Genomic DNA, 23,618 nt, shown 5'->3' with positions numbered 1-23,618 from the left:
TTTATAAAGCACAAAGGTGTCAGTATACACCTCAGAAACTAACAAACCCTTTGAATAGACTTATTAAGAAGGGATATAATTACGATAATGTTGTTAAGTCATTAAAGATTGCATATTTTGGCGTTAATATTGAGTCACTGATAAGGTCTTTGTATCGAAACTAAACACATTTATTCTAAAAACAGTTGTTTGCATGACACGGGTTATTTTCTTCTCATATATGTTATGATGGTATGATAATAAACCCCTAACGGGAAGGATTGTGCCTGATGTTCATATGAGGAAATCATAATCTTTCAGTCAGTTTAATTGAAGTCTGGAGCTGGCATGTCAGTTAACTGCTAGTAGTCTGTTGTTATTTATGTATTATTGTCATTTTGTTTATTTTCTTTGGTTACATCTTCTGACATCAGACTCGGACTTCTCTTGAACTGAATTTCAATGTGCGTATTGTTCTGCGTTTACTTTTCTACATTGGTTAGATGTATAAGGGGAGGGTTGAGATATCACAAACATGTTTAACCCCGCCGCATTTTTGGGCCTGTCCAAAGTCAGGAGCCTCTGGCCTTTGTTAGTCTTGCATTATTTTGATTTTAGTTTCTTGTGTACAATTTGGAAATAAGTATGGCGTTCATTATCACTGAACTAGTATATATTTGTTGAGGGGACAGCTGAAGGACGCCTCCGGGTGTGGGAATTTCTCGCTACATTGAAGACCTGTTGGTGACCTTCTGCTGTTGTTTTTTTATTTGGTCGGGTTGTTGTCTCTTTGACACATTCCCCATTTCCATTCTCAATTTAATGAGTTCGATATCAATATATAACTAAATTATCAGTCCCCCACTGTTATTTCTAAAATAACTATACATAATAATAGTAGGATCAATATTTGGAAATCATTTCTTATTTTTAAAGAGTATACCTTATTAGGATATCATAAATAATTGAAGATCTGGGTATATTCTGCGTCAACAATACAGCAACTTTTTGACACAAAAGACATGTATATTCAATAACCTGGTTTTAACAAAAGTCAAGTGTCTTTGAAATATTTCAAGCTATAGATCGAATCTTTAACAATTTAAAGAAGCTTTGTTGTATTTGTCAAAACTTTAAGGAATTTTAGGTTCTCAATGCTCTCAACTTCGTACTATTTGGCCTTTTTGACATTTTTTTATTCGAGCGTCAGTGATGATTCTTTTGTAGACAAAACGCGCGTCTGGCGTATACATAAAGTTTCAATCCTGGTATCTATGATGAATGTATTTACAACCACTGGTTTGATGCCACTGCTGGTGGAGTTTTACTTCCCCGGGGGTATTACCAGCCTAGTAGTCAGCACTTCTGTGTTGAACAGATTACCTTAGCTGTAAATTGGCAAAACCTTTAGGAATTTTTAGTCCTCAATGCTCTTCAACTCGTACTTTATTCGGCCCTTTTAACATTTTGTTTTATTCGAGCGTCAGTGATGGGTCTTTTGAGAACGAAAGTCTGGCTAAAACATAAAATTTTAATCCTGGTCTCTATGATGAGTTTATTTGTTCCTATTTTGAATGAACTTACTTTTTTTAATTTACCATTGTTAAAAGAGAGGCGAAAGATACCAGAGGGATATTCAAATTCATATGTCCAACATAAATTGACGGCACCATGGCTTAGAAAAACAGACAATCAGAAAAACAATAGTACGTAAACCACAATTTTCTATTGAATATGAAAATAAACCCCACATTTTCGTCTTAGGTCGGAAGATGATCTTCTAAACATAGTATATAATGCTGCTGTATTTGTGAAGTTTTCATATTCACACTTCATACTGATTATCCAACTTAATCTGGTAAGTTACATCTTTTTAGCTCACCTGGCCCGAAGGGCCAAGTAAGCTTTTCTCATCACTTGGCGTCCGGCGTCCGTCGTCGTCGTCGTCGTCCGTCGTCGTCCGTCGTCGTCGTTAACATTTTACATTTTGAACTTCTTCTAGAGAACCACTGAATGGAATGAAACCAAACATAGCATGAATGTTCCTTATTAGGTGCTGACTAAGTGTTGTTACTTTGTAGCCGATCCATCATCCAAGATGGCCGCCAGCGGGGGACTTAGTTTAACATAGGACCCTATGGGAAATGCATACAAATGACTTCTTTTAGAGAACCACTGAATGGAATGAAACCAAACATGGCAGGAATTTCCTTATGAGGTGCTGACCAAGTGTTGTTACTTTGTAGCCGATCCATCATCCAAGATGGCCGCCAGCGGTGGACTTAGTTTAACATAGGACTCTATGGGAAATGCATACAAATGACTTCTTTTAGAGAACCACTGAATGGAATGAAACCAAACATGGCATGAATGTTCCTCTTGAGATGCTGATCAAGTGTTGTTACTTTGTAACCGATCCATCATCCAAGATGGCCGCCAGCGGTGGACATAGTTTAACATAGGACCCTATGGGAAATGCATACAAATGACTTCTTTTAGAAAACCACTAAATGGAATGAAACCAAACATAGGATGAATGTTCCTTATTAGGTGCTGACTAAGTGTTGTTACTTTGTAGCCGATCCATCATCCAAGATGGCCGCCAGCGGGGGACTTAGTTTAACATAGGACCTTATGGGAAATGCATACAAATGACTTCTTTTAGAGAAGCACTGAATAGAATATAACCAAACGTGGCATGAATGTTCCTTATGAGGTGCTGACCAAGTGTTGTTACTTTGTAGCCGATCCATTATCCAAGATGGCCGCCAGCGAGGGACTAAGTTTAACATAGGACCCTATGGGAAATACATACAAATGTCTTCTTTTAAAGAACCACTGAATGGAATTAAACCAAACATAGCATGAATGTGTCTTATCTGGTGCTGACCAAGTGTTGTTACTTTGTAGCCAAATTTTATCTTTTTTTATATGAATTCAAAAACCTAAATAGAGTCAGGTGAGCGATACAGGCTCTTGAGAGTCTCTAGTTTTTGTATTCGTCAATTTTATATTTGGAGAAACCGTATGTGGTATAACTGCTACATTGATTTTCAACTTGTCTAGTCTCGGTACAGCCTATAGGGGCACTAGCTACGAGATATGAAAAAAAAATAGACGATGATTTCGTTTGGTTGAATCATTAATAAAAGTGTAATATAAATGAAATAATAATTCGTTTTAGCAGCCAATTTGGCTCGATTTTGTCTAAATAAGCAAAAAAATACCGCTGATGAATTTTTCACTTGCAAGTGAATAATTCGACTTCATTAAACCCGTATTCATATGACCTTCAATTTAACCTATTAGCTAGAAATTTGTTATTCGAAATTGTAAGCCTGGTATATTTGAAAAGTTTAATTTTACCACCACTGGATCGGTGCCACTGTAGGTCGAGGTACCACAAGCCCAGTATTCAGCACTTCTGTGTTGACATTACATATAAATTATATGAATATTTTAACAATTTACAAAACTGTGGTTTGTTCGATAAACTAAGGATAGTTTTCACAAGAAATATATCAGCTGTATTTTGCAAAACCTTTAGAAAACATTTTAGGGTCGTCTATCCTCTTTAACTTTTAAGTCTGTTATATGACGGTTTTTAATCAACAGACTGTCAGTCCCTAGTCGATTATGACAGCTGCAGCTTCACATATATATTCAATTAAAAGTTGTTTAATTCATAACATTTACTGATTAATAAAGTTTATTATCATACTAAATATTTGTAAAAATGTGTTTCAGATATCATATGAAAACATTTATTTTTATAGTAGACTGGAAGACTAGTAACAATTACCCTGTATTTGTGATGGCGAAAGGATTAGGATTTTTTGCACTGACGGCATTGTTCATGGTCCAGGTTAAAGGAGATGATCTAGATTTTCTTGTTGGAAGAAACATGTCGCTCCGAACCGAAAAATGGAACAATTGGACTATAGTTATGGGATGGGCGAGTCGAATCGACAAAAAACAGACCAGATACTGAAGGTCAGTGGAGAGTGATCAAGATCAACAATGGTAAATATGTCTTGTCTCCTAGGAATCGACCTAACTCGTACATGTGTATGAAAAACGATTTCATTGGTACAATGATCGAATGTGAGAGTCACGTGCATTATCTAGGAAAAGAAGGCACAATTCTGATTACAGAAAGAAACACAACCCAATATTGTGGTTTTATTCAGAGTCCAACAGGCCAACCGTCAAATCATTAACTTCTTCAAAATACAATTCGATTCCTTAGTCTCACACTTTATGTTTCCATATTAATTTTTCTACACTTCAGACCGGACACTTTATTATTTTATTCCGTTTAATAGTGAAGAACTGAAAGCCAATTTGAATCCTTAATTCCTTTTCTAAGTAATGTATTTAACGAAATAAATGATTTCAACCATGAACTTCTATTCCAATATTCAATGGTACAAATTAATCAAAATAGTACGTAAAAATCGTGTCACACTGCAGATATTATGCCACTACGGTACATACTACAAGCATAATCTCTAACCAAGTTGTCGACATTAGACACCAATATATATAATGCTAAAAACAATATCGTCGAAGATAACAAAGTTGGGAGGGTGACAATTGTTTTCCATTCGTTCCGTTGATGCAATTGAGTACTTGTAAGCATTTAGTTTTGTGAGGTTTTATGGACTTCCGTTTTGTTTTTAATTTTACCTCACTCAGTTGACGTATTCGATTGTTTTTATAAGTATACGCCAAACACGCGTTTTAGCTATACAATAGATAGAAATAGATGTGGTATGATTGCCAATTGAGACAATTCATCAGCTAAGTTACAATTTGTAAAAGTATACCATTATAGATCAACGTACGATCTACAACACAGAGCCTTGACTCACACCGCACAGCAAGCTATTATATAAAGGGTCCTAAAAAAATACTATTGTAAAACTATTCAAACGCGAAAAACTAACGGTCTAACTGTGTAAAAAAGAGAAACGAGAAACACTTATGAACCACATCAACAAACGACAACTACTGAACATCCGATACATGACTTACAATGACCAATGAAACAACTCAATTCAAAATCGTTTAAGGTTAAATAAAACACAAAGCTAGAGGTAAAACACCGTGAAATTGTCAAATACGACTATGCCTGTGTTAAATAAAAAAACTTTTTTTTTAATAATTCGACATTTTATAAAAGTCACTTCATGTCAACAAAAAATGTGCTGACTACTGGGCTGGTGATACTATCGTGGTTGAAATGTAATGTTTTTACGATTTCTTTTTTAAAAATATACGGAAATGTCTTATTATGTGAAAGGCCATATAATAAGGTACATTGTATTGCTTTGGGTGCAGACATATTGCAAAATTTATTACTAAAATTAGAATATAAAATTGATTTGTGGCTTTTGTAAATTAATGATTGCTATATAGACCAGATGGAGAAGTGAGAGGGGAATTCAAACTCATATATGTAAAAAATAACTGACAAGGTTATGAAAGATAAAAAGAATTACGACTTAAAATTAGATAAAAGTATTGAATACACAACATATGGAACAAAACTGAGAAACTTAAAAAGGGTGTGATCTCAAGTGGTTATTAGGGGTAAGCAGATCCTGCTCCACATGTGACATCATTTATGTTGTTCATGGTAGTACAAACCCGGCGGTTAGTTTAATTGGATATATAACATTTGATGGAAAGAGGAAGGAATTGTGTTCGTTCCGGCATCCTTTAGTTCCATAATTATGGAGGGTATTTTATCTGTCTAGTTTTGCAGCTGCCATTCTTCTTTATACAATACAAAGTTGTTGGGTTTTTTTTCTTTCATATTTTTTTTTATAGTTCCCACTTTCCATACATAAAATATTCTTTATGCCATTGTCACTAACATTTGCTCACTAACTTCGGCTATTTCATGGCGTCTTGTCTCTATTTCAAATTCGGAAAATCCGCGTCTCGGTTTTGGACAAATTAAATCCTTATATCCTTTTTTGGGGAAAAGTTTATTTCTGGAAAATGAGTAAAAAAAATGTTTTGATTAATTATTGAAAGGATTAAAAAATGATGTGACAAAACAAAAAACGACAAAAAAAAATGTTGTTGCCTAATTTAAATCATGAAGTAAAAGTTGGACATTGTGTATTTTTACCAAATGAATGAGAAGAAATGACTGATTGAAAAGTGACAGGGGTATAAGGTTTGTTTCAAATTTTGTTCTTTTTGTCTCTTGTTTGATTCAATTTTGTCATTAATATTCACTATGTGGTTAAGATGACATGACATGTGTGAAAAGGCAGATAACAATCGGTCTAGATATTAAATGAAATGTGCAAATTCGAGAGTAGTATCTTAATCATTTGCAAGACTTTTCTTGTTGATATATATAGAAAAGCATGTGTTTTATCATATTTACAACTGTATTTAACCCCCCCCCCCCCCCCCCCAAAAACAGATTTTTGTTTGTTTGATTTACATTAACAAAATTTACCATGAAAGGGGCGGTAAGTCAGATATGTAGAAGATAACTTAAATAAAGTAATTTTCATAATAGAATGTGGTGTGTATATTTGATCATATTTACCTGATATGTGTAGCAAGAAAATAATATTGGCTCAATGTAAAATAATAATATGTTTTAGAAAAAAAATCCAAGCCCCTCCCCCCCCCCCAAAAAAAAAAAGCCAAACAAACCCCAAAATAGATGCTTATAAAGATCAACAAACATTTCTTCTATGCAACTTTAAACAAACCTTGGTCTTTCGGAAACTTAATTACGTTCTTGGTTGTGATTCATCGTTATAACAATTTTTTGGGTGATTGTTTGTACTGAGACATTTGTTTCGTACAACAATCATTTGCAAACAAAATATTTATAATTCAATGGTCATTCGACACTTTTAAAATTATTTATTACATTGAAACATCAATTCAATATATTAAAGCAAAACCATTAGTAAAGCTACCACCTCATTTTCAAGCCGCAGTTCCGCAATACTTCGTGTACTTCCGGTAAAAAAGTGTTGACAGTTTGACATATGCACTTCGCACCGTCTGTATAAGTCATTAGGTAGAATATATCCGAAACTGAATGGGGATACAATTCTGAATTCGAAGGTGAGTATTTTCCTTTTTATCTTTATCTATGGTATACCGTCATCTGGTCATATGTCTTTTTTCTTCTAATTCGGACGTTAAATCTATTTTTTACGACCATGACAACCAAACTTTATTTCGATTCTATCTCATGAATCAATCATAAAATCAGAGGATATGAAAGCAAAATTGATAAGTTAAATAACAATTAACACCGAACTCTAAGGAAAATTCAAAAGGAGAGTCCCTTGTCAAGTAGTCCGAGATTACTCTGACGTCCAACGGCTGTTATGCCAGACAAGCTTGGGCCGTGGGACGTCAGAGCTTGTTCCGTATCAAAAAGATATTTGCCCACCCAAAATGAATGCGCTACTTCATCGCTTCTGGAGCCGACTGAGGGACTTGGAATTATATAAATCGGGCATCAATCTCTTCATTTTTCATTTATCTTTTCATATGTAAGTTTCACCTACATGTACCTGCCAACCTTTATTTTTCTATATTTTAACAGTTTTTACAGAGACCCACACAACATTTTTTGTCAGATCAAGAGAGGAACATTCCAAATTCACTGTCATTTCTAAAGGCGTCAGAAATGTAAAGTTCAGCTGCAGACATATAATATATATCTAAATGTCAGGGTAATGTTTCATTATCTACATTATGTACATAAATGTAACATAAAAATTTAACATGTACAAAAAATAAAGATTCATTAACAATGTCATGAATGTGGATAAAGGTTATTTTTTTAATTGAATAGAACATGTAGAAAAAACAGATACTTCTGGCTTTTATAGCGACAATCATTTTTTATTTTTTTGTTTTTTTTGTCTGTCAGTGACAAATAAGTGGTTTAGATCTGACTTATATAATTTTCTTTCTTAGGATCAGGCAAAGGGCGCATATCAAATATCATAACTATGTGACTGCTGGGTTCATATCCACAGTGTATATATGGACCATAATTTGCTATTGGGCTCTGTTTCCTATAACTATAGAAAAGTGATAAAATGGGAATTACTGTAAGAAAAGTTGCAACTACATCTAAAGATGTCATTATTTTTATCAACATACAAGTGTATGCTACTCTTCCCTAGAAAAAAATTTAAAATATACGAATTTCAAAGATTCTACAACCATATTTTTGTGTCGTTTCTCGCGTTACTTTTTGCTTCCGAAGAGCATAACGCTGACTGATTTATAGATAATCGTCACCGGCAAATTCGTAACTTTTGCTTTCAAATAACAAAGAACATCGACCAATAAGAATAGTGAGAAGAAAATGCCGAGAACTATAAGTATTTATGTAGCAGATGTAAGAACAGTGGCGTGATTTTTGTGTCCAATTTCGTAACGCAATTTTTAGATGATGTAATCTGCTTTGTTGTAATAGAATTTCTTAAAAACAATATGCAAATATGAACTCTCGCGAGATATTCAAACAGGTAAATCCGAGATGATTTACATTCTTGTTTTGATCTTCGTAATAATTAAGTAAAATTACGTTGTCGTTATGCGTTACATTTCACACGAAACAGAAGTCCAGTTATTTATTAAAATTGTTTTTGTCCTTAAGTTCTAACCATTTCCGGTCATACATGAAACATGTGATAACGCCATTACGGCCAGATGTACGAAATACTAGGTCTAAACATTGTTTTTGTTTCCAACGGGATGTTAGCAAACATAATCTGTAGACTTGTTTCGTCTTGTATAAAAGAGGAAAATACAATTGTCAAAGAGATTGCGCCGGTGGTCTGTTATTTTTCCTATGTGCATACTGTTACATACGATCCTGTGTGAAAATAAATGCCCAATGACTTGACAAAATCGATTTCATATTTGACAGACGTTAGAACACACTTCGTTTCCCGATAATGACGTGAAGAGTCCTTGGAAAATTTCAATCGAAATTACGTCTCTTATCATTGTACCAATGCTCGTTGGATTGATTTAACTTCAGCAGTAAATATTACTGGATATTTTAGGTGAATAAATATAATTTAATAACAAATGCATGTTAATATACCGTTACACTGAGAATGTACAAAGTTGGAATCTTTGTCACAGTGTTTAATTAATATTTTTTATTCATGTTCTGCAAACACTTATCAGAAACGCAATAAACTTGTCAAAGGAGAAGTAAACTTTTACCATGCATGACTTGAAAGGAAGTACTTTATTGATTTTAGCCCACTAAAGTAGGTTAAAATGTGGTAACCATGTAGATGGTGTACAGGTCACAAGTATCACATTGTGCCTATTTTAAAGATTTTAATTCCAAGTTAAAAGTTTTTTTCTTTACTGGATTTAAAGAATGTTACATTGCCAATGATTTGGAATAAATTGTATATAACTGGAATATCAAAACCAAATATAAATACATTTTTTTTGCTTAAACATCAAGATACAACGATTATGGTATCCTGTATCAATGAAGAAAATATGGAAAATTCTGAATAAATTGTACTAATTGTTTTCAAAACAAGCACATATTTAGGAGTTTTATAATACTGTTACATTTAAGATTGATTTTAAGAAAAGGTATACTGTTCAGATTATTTTAAGCAGATTTTGCAATAAAATAAAACTAAAAAAATTCTTTCGGTTTCTTATGGTTTCCTGTCAGGTTTAAAAAAAACTTTAATATAACATTGAAAATAGATTTTAAATATTAACATGAAGCAAGTAACACTAGTAATGGTGTTTATTTATGCCTTTTGAATTATATTGTGCAAAATAAAGAAAATAAAGATTGGTTTCCTGTTTGGTTTCATGTCACTTAAACGGTGAATCAAAATGTATTAATTTTTTCTCGAAAAACTCAATTGTTCCATTCATACTATTCTAACACCAACACAACCCACAAAATAAAAGTTAAAATTTTAGAACTTATAAAAAAGGATACAAAAAGAAACCAAAGGCCGAATACCAAATTATGGTCCATATTCGTCACGCTTACTTTCAAACTTTAGAGTTACTGAACACTTAATCCATTTTGTACATGTACTTGCAGTAAATTGTAAATTTTTAGAGGGTGAAACTCCAATATTGGGGGAAATATTATACATTTTTGTACCAAAAAGTACCTCACAGAACTTTCAAATGTTTGGGTTTTTTTTTAATTTTTATAAAATTTTCTTTACCATGTTTACAAAGCGTATTAACATGATTAAAATGTACATGTATATTTAAAAGTTTCACACATTCTGTTAAAGGACAAAAATTTCATAAATTTCCAATTGAAAAATTGGTAAATTACAAGAGAAAATTACTTGCATTCTGTTTTTTGTATGTTTTGTTCATAATGCAACTTTCTTTTCAAAAAGTACAAAAACTCTTTAAACAGCAGAGTTTAAGACTGTTTTAAGTGCATATATATTAAAGCATTTGACATTTATCAAACTGATTTATTATAGAGTGAATACATTTTGTAAATGTGTTTATGGTGTTGTTAAGTCCATTTATTTTCTCATTATCCTGGTAACTAGCATCAGAATGTCAGAATGATGTGCAATTTAACTATAAGTATTTCTTATGAATAATTACCTGTTATATACAGGAAAGCTGCATTATACAGGAATTTACATGTGCCATTGTACAATGTACTTGCTGCTACATCCTTGAAAAGACATATCAAGTTTGAATTTTGATGGCATCACTTTTATTGTTCTAGAATTATGCCCATATACAAGTGAAAAATGGCTGCATTTCTCAGTTTTGTTATCTAAATCCAGTTGCCTGAATAAATTAGTATGAAACTTACACAGAATGCTTATTGCAACAAAAACTGATTAAGGTTGATTTTTTGTGGCGTCACTATTTTCCGTTCTAGAGTTTTGCCCCTTTAGATTATCATCCTTACTAAGCATACTTTTCTACATTGGCTATAAGGTATAAGGGGAGGGTTGAGATCTCATAAACATGTTTAACCCTGCGGCAATTTAGCACCTGTCCCAAGTCAGGAGCCTCTGGTCTTTGTTAGTCTTGTATTATTTTAATTTTAGTTTCTTGTGTACAATTTGGAAATTAGTATGACGTTCATTATCACTGAACTAGTATATATTTGTTTAGGGGCCAGCTGAAGGACGCTTCTGGGTGGGGGAATTTCTCGTTACATTGAAGACCTGTTGGTGACCTTCTGCTGTTGTTTTTTCTATGGTCAGGTTGTTGTCTCTTTGATACATTCCCCATTTCCATTCTCAATGTTATTGTGATAGATAGAATACTTTATTCTCATCTATGTATAACAGGCTATTGTTTGAACTTGGAATTATTTTTAATTATGGAATTTGTATAATTTCTTGTGCTTGAAATTTTCAATAAATTCCATGTTTATCATGTTTATTCTGTACTGAAATGTTCTGTGCTGCGCACAACACTTTCTTTTACAAAGAAGATGGTACATTTTCAATAGAATGCACTGTGCCACGCACAACACTATCTATACAAAATGCGTTGTATGGAAAGTGTTATGAACCGCTCAAAACATTCTTATACCAAATAAACATGAAATTTATTAAAAACTCTTAAAAACAAGAAATTATTCAAATTCCATAAATAGAAATAATTCCAAGTTCAAATAATAGCCTGTTGTATTGTAAAATCATCACCCTAAGATAACTTGTTTTCCCTATATATATTGTTTACATATTCACTGAGGTATATTTGGTGGTTGTAATTATTATTGGTCACTTTCAAAGTACAGTTATCATGGTTATGAGTCAAGAGAAATGAGAGAAGAAGATTATACGACTTTTTTATTTATATAAACAGCATTTGATTAAGTTATGTTAATGTATAAGGGATTTTCATTGTATTTCTACCTACAATATTATTCATCTGCACCAGTAAATGAAAAAATAGGTGTTTTTTACCTGATATACTGACATGGCCAACATTACAATAAATGTTTAGAAGAGCTATCAGTTATAGATGTAAGGGAATTCCCTATACTGCTATATATGTCATTGCAGTCATGGTTAAAAACAGATAGAAAAATACAATTCAAAATTACCTGTTTTACAAAACAATCATTTCTTGTAAACTTTCTGTCAAAAATGTCATGTGAAATATGTAAACTTCCTTGATGCTGGACATACTATTATTTATCATGTTAACTATGTTAAATTACATATATAATTAATAATTTTAACTTCAGGAATGCATTCTTCAATTTTCAATATGGTTTTATACAATTTATATATACATTTTTTTAGTATAAAAAAATATGTTTTATACATCATTTTGTACATGTTACATAGATATAAGGAGATGTTACATGCAATTATAAATCAATAATTAATTTATAAACTGAAAATGACAAAAATAGACAGGTGTTGTCAACATGTTTATCATTGTGTTCAATTCTTATGTAATTATAAATCTTCATTGTTATTGCATGAGTTCTTCAAACTTGACTTTTCTCCTACCACAGATATTTGTTTGACAAACATAATCATTTAAAACTCGTAATGAAAAAAGAGTCAATTTATTAGAAAAAGAAACATATTTTAAATAAAAAAATAAATCATTAATGTACTCTTTTAATTTAACCCCATTTTTTTTCATGACATTGAATATAATAACCATAACCTAATACCATGAATCAAAAAGTAAATACATAATATGTTTCAAATATGTGATTGACAATGGATTTATTTATGCATTTATTAAAAACAACTAACATTTTAGAGACTTTCAGGTGTAGTGATCACCTTCAAACTTTATAATACAGACGTATACAATACAATATTATAATAACCATTTTGAAAACTTTAAATTTGGTATAATCCAGAGAACATAGACATGATATAGATTTTCTTTTGTGCTCAAACAGTAAGTGAGAGATGCACATTCAGAAAATGTAACTGAATTACAGACAGAATATATTCACATTTTCGAGTCATTTGGGGTTTTATTCATTAAAAAGGGGATTTTTTCCAGTTTTGCTCAATAACTCAAACATGTTAAAAGCAATTTCACCAATTTGCAAGAATCTTTGGTGAATCATTTATATCTGTTGTCATAAGCTTCCTTTTGATTTTTATAAATTTTAGATTTTACGTTTCTGAGTTATGGAGTTTTATATATATTTATTAAAAAGGTGGAGGTTTTACAATCTTTTGTGAACTTTGTGTTTTTATTCTCTATTTTCAGATTTTAACACTCAACAATGACAAAAATAAAATAAAAAATATCAGTCTTTCTACTTTTTGTATGTTGTAGTTATAACCAAATGAAGCTATGATGTCTATTCTAACATCAGAAAAGGCAGGTTACATGACAGTGAATGAAGTCACTGAGACAACTAGAACAAATGTTGATACCGGTCTGAATGGAAGTGAAGTTAGTCAGAGGAGGAGTTATCATGGTTACAATGAGTTTGAGATTGCTAAAGAGGAACCACTATGGAAAAAATATTTAGGAGAGGTACATTGTACTATAGAAATACAATATACACATAATGTTATCTATAAACATTGATAAATGTTTTTTTCATTTGAATTCTGATGGATAGTTGCCTAATTCTGCTTATTTGTATGTATATTAGCACATGTGTAAGCCTTTATTAATTTGTAAATAATTGTCCATCTGTGATTTTACTTTATAACAATTTATCCGTTAATGTTATCCCTCCGTTTCCAGGGTTAGATTTATTGGAGATGAATATGAATAAAAGAGGTATGCTTAAATGCTGCTGCAAAACAACAATTTAAAAAAAACAAATAAACATTTTGAGGTCAACATTCAGAGTAAGAAATATACAGATGTTTTTACAATGTCAAGCTTGTATTTTTTCATGCTTGAATAAACAAAATAAATATATTAGGTCATCAATCATTATGTTCAGCAGTTTATTTTTTCCAATGAGTACACTTAAACGTTCATTGTATATTCGATCATTTCTGCTACAAGTGTTTTCAAGGATCATTAATGATCAATTATAACGAATTGTTATTGAGATATTTATTTCAGAAATCAGCAGAAATCCATTTGGAAATTTAAATGCACAGTTTCCTAAAATGAAGAGAAAAATCTTCTATAAAATTAAACTAGATATATATATATATCAATTTGTCCTTTGAAAACACAGAAGCACTGTGGGTTTATCATGTTGTTTATTTTAACATGTTTAATAAAAAAAGTTAAAGATATTGTCAAGAAATATTTTTTTCTTCTTCAAAATTTCAGTCTATTTAGGGCATAAGCACTGTAAATTTGACCTATTACCTACTGACATAAATATGGGTCTTGTTATTTTTAATTTCTAAGGGGCATTTTCTTGCAAAGATTTGTGAAGATTAGACATGCATGACATAGGGTTCAAAATACAATATCACCCAAAAACCAAATTTGTCCCATTTTCAGACAATCAAATGCTGCTCTGACCTTGACCTTTGACTAAGTGACCTCAGAATTAATAGGTTTCTTTTTCACCTTGTTGAGGGTATCAGCAAACCAAGTAAGGTTTATACATTTTCATGGATTAAAATATATTGTTTGGAAACTGGAGTGTTGCAGTTTTGCCATCACACAGATAGCATCCATCACATTATAAACCGAGTATAAAAATGTCACAACTGCATTGTACACCATGTACAATGTATACTCAAAATAAGTAAACAATGTCAATATTTGGAATAAGAAATACTATCATTTTTATTGTTTATTCTTTTATAATAGACACTTCATTTGAAGAAACATACAGGTTCAGACAATATGCTAATATATATTTTTATTTTATTTATTTCCAGTTCAACAATCCGTTGATATTGCTGTTACTTGCTTCAGCATTAATAAGCCTCATAATGAAACAGTTTGACGATGCTGTCAGTATAACAGTGGTAGGTATTTATTATTCATGTTGTCTATACATACAATAAGTATCAAAAATATTTCCTACTCAAATCATAATTCTTAACCTAAATTTTGAGTTAAGAAACACATATGTTTTGTTCCCTAAAATTGCTATTTTCATAGTAAATATATTTATAGTGATACTAGGTAATTGAAAACATTAAAGGCATAAGAAGCAATAATGAAACTCCGTGAAAGAAAATGTTGTGAAATTAAAAAAAAAAGAGAGTCTTAAATCCATATAGCATTATTCAAATTTACCACAAAAACACAACATAAGTACAAAATATGCGGAACAAGGAGGAAGACAACTTCTAAAATTATGATATCTGATTTTGTACAGACACAATCAAATTTTATAATGTGTAACTAGTCTTCTGGTTTTTTCTTTGTCAGTGATCAAATAATTAGAAAATAAGACATAAATGTATGGCAGAACTTGGTGCAGAATGGACAGCATTTTATTTTTCATTTAGTGTAATTTGGACGACAAAATATAAAATTTCCCTACAAAAAAATAAACCTATTACCAATTGCTAGTGACATCTATATATGAAACATGAAGCAAGTCACATTTTCTTTTCTGTATGATTTAGATATTTTTTGTACATTGTAGGCTATTATAATTGTGGTAACAGTCGCTTTTGTACAGGTAAGTGTATTTTTAGCTCACCTGGCCCGAAGGGCCAAGTGAGCTTTTCCCATCACTTTGCCTCCGGCGTCCGGCGTCCGGCGTCGTTGTTAACTTTTACAAAAATCTTCTCCTCTGAAACTACTGGGCCAAATTGAACCAAACTTGGCCACAATCATCATTGGGGTATCTAGTTTAAAAAATGTGTGGCGTGACCCATTCAACCAACCAAGATGGCTGCCACGGCTAAAAATAGAACATAGGGGTAAAATGCAGTTTTTGGCTTATAACTCAAAAACCAAAGCATTTAGAGGAAATCTGACATGGGGTAAAAATGTTTATCAGGTCAAGATCTATCTGCCCTGAAATTTTCAGACGAATCAGACAATCCGTTGTTGGGTTGCTGCCCCTGAATTTGTAATTTTGAGGAAATTTTGCTGTTTTTGGTTATTATCTTGAATATTATTATAGATAGAGATAAACTGTGAACAGCAATTATGTTCAGCAAAGTAAGATTTACAAATAAGTCAACATGACCGAAATGGTCAGTTGACCCCTTTAGGAGTTATTGCCCTTTATAGTCAATTTTGAACCATTTTTCGTAAATCTTAGTTATCTTTTACAAAAATCTTCTCCTCTGAAACTACTTGGCCAAATTAATCCAATCTTGGCCACAATCATCTTTGGGGTATTTAGTTTTAAAAATGTGTGGCGTGACCTGGTCAACCAACCAAGATGGCCGCCACGGCTAAAAATAGAACATAGAGGTAAAATGCAGTTTTTGGCTTAAAACTCAAAAACCAAAGCATTTAGTGGAAATCTGAAATGGGGTAAAAATGTTTATCAGGTCAAGATCTATCTGCCCTGAAATTTTCAGACGAATCGGACAACCCGTTGTTGGGTTGCTGCCCCTGAATTAGTAATTTTGAGGAAATTTTGCTGTTTTTGGTTATTATCTTGAATATTATTATAGATAGAGATAAACTGTAAACAGCAATTATGTTCAGCAAAGTAAGATTTACAAATAAGTCCACATGACCGAAATGGTCAGTTGATCCCTTTAGGAGTTATTGCCCAATATAGTCAATTTTGAACCATTTTTCGTAAATCTTAGTTATCTTTTACAAAAATCTTCTCCTCTGAAACTACTTGGCCAAATTAATCCAAACTTGGCCACAATCATCTTTTGGGTATCTAGTTTAAAAAATGTGTGGCGTGACCCGGTCAACCAACCAAGATGGCCGCCACGGCTAAAAATAGAACATAGAGGTAAAATGCAGTTTTTGGCTTATAACTCAAAAACCAAAGCATTTTGAGGAAATTTGACATGGGATAAAAATGTTTATCAGGTCAAGATCTATCTGCCCTGGAATTTTCAGATGAATGGGTCAACCTGTTGTTGGGTTGCTGCCCCTGAATTGGTAATTTTGAGGAAATTTTGCTGTTTTTGGTTATTATCTTGAATATTATTATAGATAGAAATAAACTGTAAACATCATTAATGTTCAGCAAAGTTAGATTTACAAATAAGTCAACATGACCGAAATGGTCAGTTGACCCCTTTAGGAGTTATTGCCCTTTATAGTCAACTTTTAACCATTTTTCATAAATCTAAGTAATCTTTTACAAAAATCTTCTCCTCTGAAACTACTGAGCCAAATTAATCCAAACTTGGCCACAATCATCTTTGGGGTATCTAGTTTGAAAAATGTGTCCGATGACCTGGCCATTCAACCAAGATGGACGCCACGGCTAAAAATAGAACAGGGGTAAAATGTAGATTTTGGCTTATAACTCTGAAACCAAAGCATTTAGAGCAAATCTGACAAGAAGTTAAAATGTTAATCAAGTCAATATCTATCTGCCCTGAAATTTTCAGATGAATTGGACAATCGGTTGTTGGCTTGCTGCCCTCCAATTGGTAATTTTTAAAGAAATTTTGCCGTTTTTGGTTATTATCTTGAATACTATTATAGATAGAGATAAACTGTAAACAGCAATAATGTTCAGCAAAGTAAGATCTACAAATAAGTCAACATGACCTAAATGGTCAATTGACCCCTTAAGGAGTTATTGCCCTTTATAGTAAATTTTTAACAATTTTCATTAATTCGGTAAATTTATGTAAATTTTTACCAAATATTTTTCTCTGTTACTAATGGGCAAGGTTCATTATAGATATAATTGTAAGAAGCAAGAATGTTCAGTAAAGTAAGAACTTCAAACACATCACCATCACCAAAATACAATTTTGTCATGAATCCATTTGTGTCCTTTGTTTAATATGCACATAGACCAAGGTGAGCGACACAGGCTCTTTAGAGCCTCTAGTTTTTTAATTCTTTTTAACTTTGTAAGCACAGGATAACCTGGATTATAGCACTTTCAGAATTATGTACTTTTTTAAAGGTTAAATAGTTGAAGAGTTATCACCATTTCTTTACTTTATAGTTTTGTAGCAGCCATATAATCTTTGAAATTATTGATTGAATGTGGATTCATTATTATTTGTTGGATCCCAAATTTTGTGAATTTCATTTGTAATGATAAACTACACATTTAAATAATCAATGGAGTTGCAATTTCTTGGGCTTATGTGAAGACTTTGCTAAATTCCTGAAATCATAAACTCATGAAAACATAACTTTGTACAATCTGCTACCTATTACTTGTAAATACCATATGTCTGTTAAATATAAAGGTAGTTGTTTTATTATTTTGTAGGAGTACAGATCAGAGAAATCACTAGAAGCCTTGGCTAAACTTGTTCCACCTCAGTGTCATTGGTAAGTTATTTTGTATATGAAGCTATTTACAAAATGAATGCAATGATACAAGTTCTTGTTTACTGTCCAGATTTTAAGAATAATGATTGCATCCCAGTTTTTGAGTCATCCAACATTACTCAGTACATGGAGGAAAAAAAGTTTGCTATAACACAGAATCCAGTAATATACCTGGTCGATTTATGTGTCTAAATACGAAAATCATAATTCAAATTTTTATGACCATCATGGCTGGTCTTTTAAACTTGTGTTACAGACTTTCAATTTTAATAAGAAACCATTGAATAATATTATATTTTAATGAATGATACAATATTGATTTTGAATAGCCAAAACTTTTTAGCAAATTGTTTTCCAAAGATGAAAGTACTATCACAAAAACCAAACATATTAGATTTTTTGTTTCTTTATCAGTTTGAGAAATGGTCAGATAGAGACATTTTTAGCCAGAGAATTAGTTCCTGGTGATATAGTACATCTAATGGTTGGAGACCGAGTTCCTGCAGATCTTCGTCTTTTTGAGGTAAGATAATGATTCATGTTTGGTATGATGAGCTTCATTTATTAATTAAGTTGCAGTGGCTTTGGTGTCATACAAAGTTATCTTCTTCTAAAATGTTGCTATTCAAATAAGAAAATATTATTTTACAGTAGTTGTAATAGCATTTTTTAAGAGAAACCAATTGTTTTGGTCTAAAAGCTCCTAGATTGTTTTATAAAAATTTCAATTCTAAAAAATAAGTTATAAAATTCAACTTTATCTACAGTCATCTGTCTCGAATGCAGTGTTATTTTGTTTCTTAAATGTAATTTAACAATTTTGTTAAAAATTCACTGATTGTATCATTGCATATACTATAGTAAGTTATACTTTTTAGATTTCTAATACATTTTAGTTCAATGTCAGTTACTTCATTAAGATTAAAAGTACAATCAACATTTTTTTTTAACTTTTCTTTTTTTTTTAAATTTTGGATAGAACATGACTTCTTTTTATATAATAGGCATGTAAACCAAATCTTATTACTTTAGTTCTAGCATTTATCAATTACTATTTAACTCATTTTTTCGTTGCATTTTTGTATTCAAGAGATATATAGTAATATGATACTACATTCTTAGCATATCTTACCATTTATTTTTGCAGGCCAATAATTTATTGGTAGATGAGTCCAGCTTTACAGGTGAATGTATGCCAAACTTAAAGACCACAAAGGAAATGAAGAATGGTCATGAGAATGATAATGAGATCCAGGAATATCCTTGTATAACATTCATGGGGACTATGGTCAATTCTGGCAGAGGAAAGGTAACAATCTTGTATAAAAAAAGTACTTTTTAGATAGGAATTGTAATTTTCACTTTATGCTTTGCAGCATAATGTTTAGGCAAAACAAATGTCAATTTTTACAATGTATTTCTGGGTTTGTTTTGCTATTTTTATTTTTATTTCAGGGTATAGTTATTGGTACAGGAGAAAATTCTAAGTTTGGACAGTTGTTTAAAATGATGAAAGAAGAAGAGGTATGGATTATTATTTTTACAATAAACAAAGATTGCACGTTAAAAGTTTTATAATGATCAAATCAATGCTGCAATACACTTTGACCATATGGAGGAATGTAATCTACTTCTAATTCTTGTTATCTTGTTTTTATTTATTTTCCTATACAATTTAAAAAAAAAACAACAAAAGGTTTCACTGGTTTTGTAAAAATGGTTGATGACATAACAAATGCTACAAGCGTGTACAACATGTATATATCATACATAATTATTTTCAGGTTCCAAAAACTCCCTTACAGAAGAGTATGGACCTACTAGGGAAGCAACTGTCATTTTACTCGTTCTGTATAATTGGTGTTATAATGCTGTTAGGATGGCTACAAGGCAGGGGTTTACTAGAAATGTTTACTATCAGTGTCAGGTATGTTATTTTAAAAATATTAATGGAAATTTTTATGCCCCTTTTATGGGCATAATGTTTTCTGATCTGTTCGTCCATCCATTTGTCTGTATGTTTGTCCTTCTGTTCGATTGTTTGTCCGTCAGTCTGTCCCACTTCAGGTTAAAGTTTTTGGTCAAGGCAGTTTTTGATGAAGTTGTTGTCCAATCAACTTGAAACTTAGTACACATGTTCCCTATGATATGATTTTTTCTAATTTATATGCCAATTAAGGGTTTTGAATCCAACTCCATGGTCCACTTAAAATAGAGAATGATAGTGCGATTGTTGTTTTTTTTATTATGGTTTGAATGAGATGTTCTCAGGGAATACATATCTCCAAACCTGTTTTATGTCATCTCTTTTAAGGTTACCCATTCTGGATTGCTGTCTTAATGTGTCTTTTTTTTAAACATCCATTCAAAGGTTTATGTGACATAACAAATTTTCAATTGATAAAAAATCGGGAAAATGAAAACTACATGCATATTTTTTTCAATATTAAGATGCAGTCAAATGGGTCTCCTAATGGCATGCATGAATTCGTACAAGAAAGGAAATTATGTCAAATTATTTATGCTTTGCCTTAACTGAAGAATCAGAAGGTCATCTGAAATCTTTCAGAGACTATTTTCAATTATTTATTGATAAGAGATCCATCACTGTATTATATAAGCTTCGATGCAATATGTTATTATTACAGTCTGTTCTACACTTTATACAGCAAAACTGATTTTAATTCAGTTTAACTATGCTAGAAAACTTTTAAAACAGTTAATATGAGATCAACTTAACATATATTAGAAGATGCCTGTAAAAATGTGGTACAATTGGACAAGAGTTGAAACAAAGAGTTTTTAAATTTTGCAGGCAGTACGTCGATTGACCATGTATGAAAGTGTATAATAACCTGATGGGTTACAGTCTCAGAATTGGGATATTTTCTAAAAAATTTGCATTTTCTGTGGAAAAAAAGATTGTTGAAAAAACAAATTTAGGTATTAAAAAAACGCTACATATTTATATGTCATATCACAAATATTTTTGACTTTGTATGTTTTCATAGGTGTTGCTGCTCAATGAAATCGGTCTCTTCCTTTAGTAGTATATATATCAAATGAAATATCTTTTCTAATTCAGTTTAGCTGTGGCTGCTATACCAGAGGGATTACCCATTGTGGTGACTGTTACTCTGGCACTTGGTGTAATGAGAATGGCTAAAAGAAAAGCTATAGTCAAGAAATTGCCAGTTGTTGAAACATTAGGTAAAAATATTGATAACAAACAAATTATAAAACCAAATATGGGATATAATCTGTACTTCATTTTAATTTTTTATCAAATCTTCAAGAACAAATATCCAACAGAAACTAAATGAGATAGATGTAAATAAATGTAGGTCACTGGACTGCCTTCAACAATAAACAAAAACATACTGTCGAGGAAGCTATTAAAGGCCCAATATGACAACATGTGAAATATTTCAAACCAAGCAAACAACAACCTGATTATGTTCAAAACAATAAACAAAGCACAAATAAAATATATATCAATCAAAGGCAACCACTGAATACATGCTGTTCAATGCATTATAATTATGAGTTGAATTAGGGATTATGGATGATATTTAAAAGACATAAAAAATAAAAAATTTGGCTTATTAGATATTCAGTAGAATACTGAATGATAATAGTGTCATGAAGGAAATTATTTTTATGAAATTACTAATTTATCTTGACAATAATTTTCACAACTGATGTAATCAACCATACAGAATAAAATGAATGATTTAAATGTTCAAAAGATTTTCCTACTTGCTAACTTTAATTACAGGCTGTGCTACAGTGATATGTTCTGATAAGACAGGGACACTGACCAAGAATGAAATGACTGTTACCAGGATCTATGGAGCTGATGGTAGCCGTGCAGAGGTAACCAAAAATCACAAATAACTTCATTTTATTACTGAATTATAGGAAGAGGAAAATTGTTTTATGGGGAGAAGTTATTAGGAATCAACCTGTTTGTCTATCTGTCCATGTGCCTTGTAAACGTAAATCCAAATAAACTGATGATATTGATGAAATAGTTGTAGAACATGACTTGTAGATTTTATTTAACAGTAAATCATAAATTTGTGACATCAGTAAACATGTAAAAGAATTTTTCGATTAAAAATATTATTAATAATTTTAAGTGTTGAATAATTGAATTGGATTTTATGTGGTAAGAGTAAAATCATTCTACATGTTCTTTCATATCTGTTTTGGTTTCAGGTAACTGGTGTTGGTTATACTGCTGTTGGGGAGGTGATCTGTAATGGCGAGGTTGTAACTGAACATTCACATTCCTCCATTAGTAAAGTTATAGAAGTTGGTGTTATCTGTAATGATGCTGAGATTTTACCAGAGGGATTACACGGACAGCCAACAGAGGGAGCACTTATAGCTGCTGCATGGAAGGTAGGTTGTTTTTGTTATTTAGTCACATTACCTTGGGAATCTAAATCTAGAATCTCGTGAAAATTTTGGTACTTTCAGCTTACTTCATGGTGCATGTAAAGCTTGCTTGATTTGTTTGTATATTGTACAATTGTACTTGGTGTAACGTCCAATCAAGTTTATGGTGGCTTGAAAAACACCGGTACCACTCAGATTATGATTCTACCTTGACAGGTAAGTTTGTATCTAGCCTATAAAATACTTATTTAGCCTTGAGAATTGAAAGGTCAGTTTATCCCATTCATACAAAAGAAGTTTACCTATGAGGTTCAGAATGGGGTTTACAGAATAGAGAATACATGTAATAGCAACAAAAAATAATAGAGAATATAGAAAATGAATATCAAAATAAAGAAAAGAAAATAATTTACTGCATTGCAAAAGTATAAAGAATAACTGTGCAAAATAAAGGGTTACTTAGGTAACTGTAATGCAAGACTGATAATATAATCATGATCAATGTACATAATTGATAAATAATCTTGTAACAGAAAGACTAAATTGGAAAATCATTTTCATGAGAATTTTACAGAATGAGTTATTTCAAGGCTATTAAAAGAAAATGCCCTAAAACTTTAAAGAATACAGATATTAAAAAAACCCATCCAGGTCCTCATGTTATTTACATTGTCAAAATATAGGCCACACCATTGTTATTCCAAGAGTAATCTAGACATCTAGTCAAACTGGTTTTTAACTAAAGATCTAGTCAAACTGGTTTGGTATAACTGACAGTTTGCTCCTGCCCTAGATGTCTATTTCACAGTGACCTTATGTGTTTTTGCTTAGAGTACATTGTACTGTCATATTTATTGATTTTTTGTTGG

The 23,618-nt window shown here is 31.6% G+C and overlaps 1 protein-coding gene across 1 annotated transcript in view; it reads left to right on the top strand.

Moving 5' to 3' along the window:
• The first annotated feature begins 6,944 nt into the window (after nucleotides 1-6,944).
• The window catches only part of LOC134722008 (calcium-transporting ATPase type 2C member 1-like), a 31,012-nt gene continuing 14,338 nt past the window's right edge, over nucleotides 6,945-23,618 (top strand). The window contains exons 1-12 of the mRNA XM_063585417.1: nucleotides 6,945-7,086; nucleotides 13,297-13,500; nucleotides 14,826-14,915; nucleotides 15,545-15,580; nucleotides 18,284-18,345; nucleotides 18,760-18,868; nucleotides 19,493-19,654; nucleotides 19,801-19,869; nucleotides 20,130-20,272; nucleotides 21,431-21,555; nucleotides 22,124-22,221; nucleotides 22,567-22,752. Of these exons, the coding sequence (XP_063441487.1) occupies nucleotides 13,315-13,500; nucleotides 14,826-14,915; nucleotides 15,545-15,580; nucleotides 18,284-18,345; nucleotides 18,760-18,868; nucleotides 19,493-19,654; nucleotides 19,801-19,869; nucleotides 20,130-20,272; nucleotides 21,431-21,555; nucleotides 22,124-22,221; nucleotides 22,567-22,752 (1,266 nt within the window). The 5' untranslated portion in view covers nucleotides 6,945-7,086; nucleotides 13,297-13,314. The remainder of the gene's footprint in view (nucleotides 7,087-13,296; nucleotides 13,501-14,825; nucleotides 14,916-15,544; nucleotides 15,581-18,283; nucleotides 18,346-18,759; nucleotides 18,869-19,492; nucleotides 19,655-19,800; nucleotides 19,870-20,129; nucleotides 20,273-21,430; nucleotides 21,556-22,123; nucleotides 22,222-22,566; nucleotides 22,753-23,618) is intronic.

The sequence above is a fragment of the Mytilus trossulus genome, chromosome 6, assembly GCF_036588685.1.
Source record: "Mytilus trossulus isolate FHL-02 chromosome 6, PNRI_Mtr1.1.1.hap1, whole genome shotgun sequence".
Lineage (NCBI taxonomy): Eukaryota > Metazoa > Mollusca > Bivalvia > Mytilida > Mytilidae > Mytilus > Mytilus trossulus.
The sequence above is the reverse complement of the archived record's forward strand: the minus strand, read 5'-3'. Positions and strand labels throughout refer to the sequence as shown.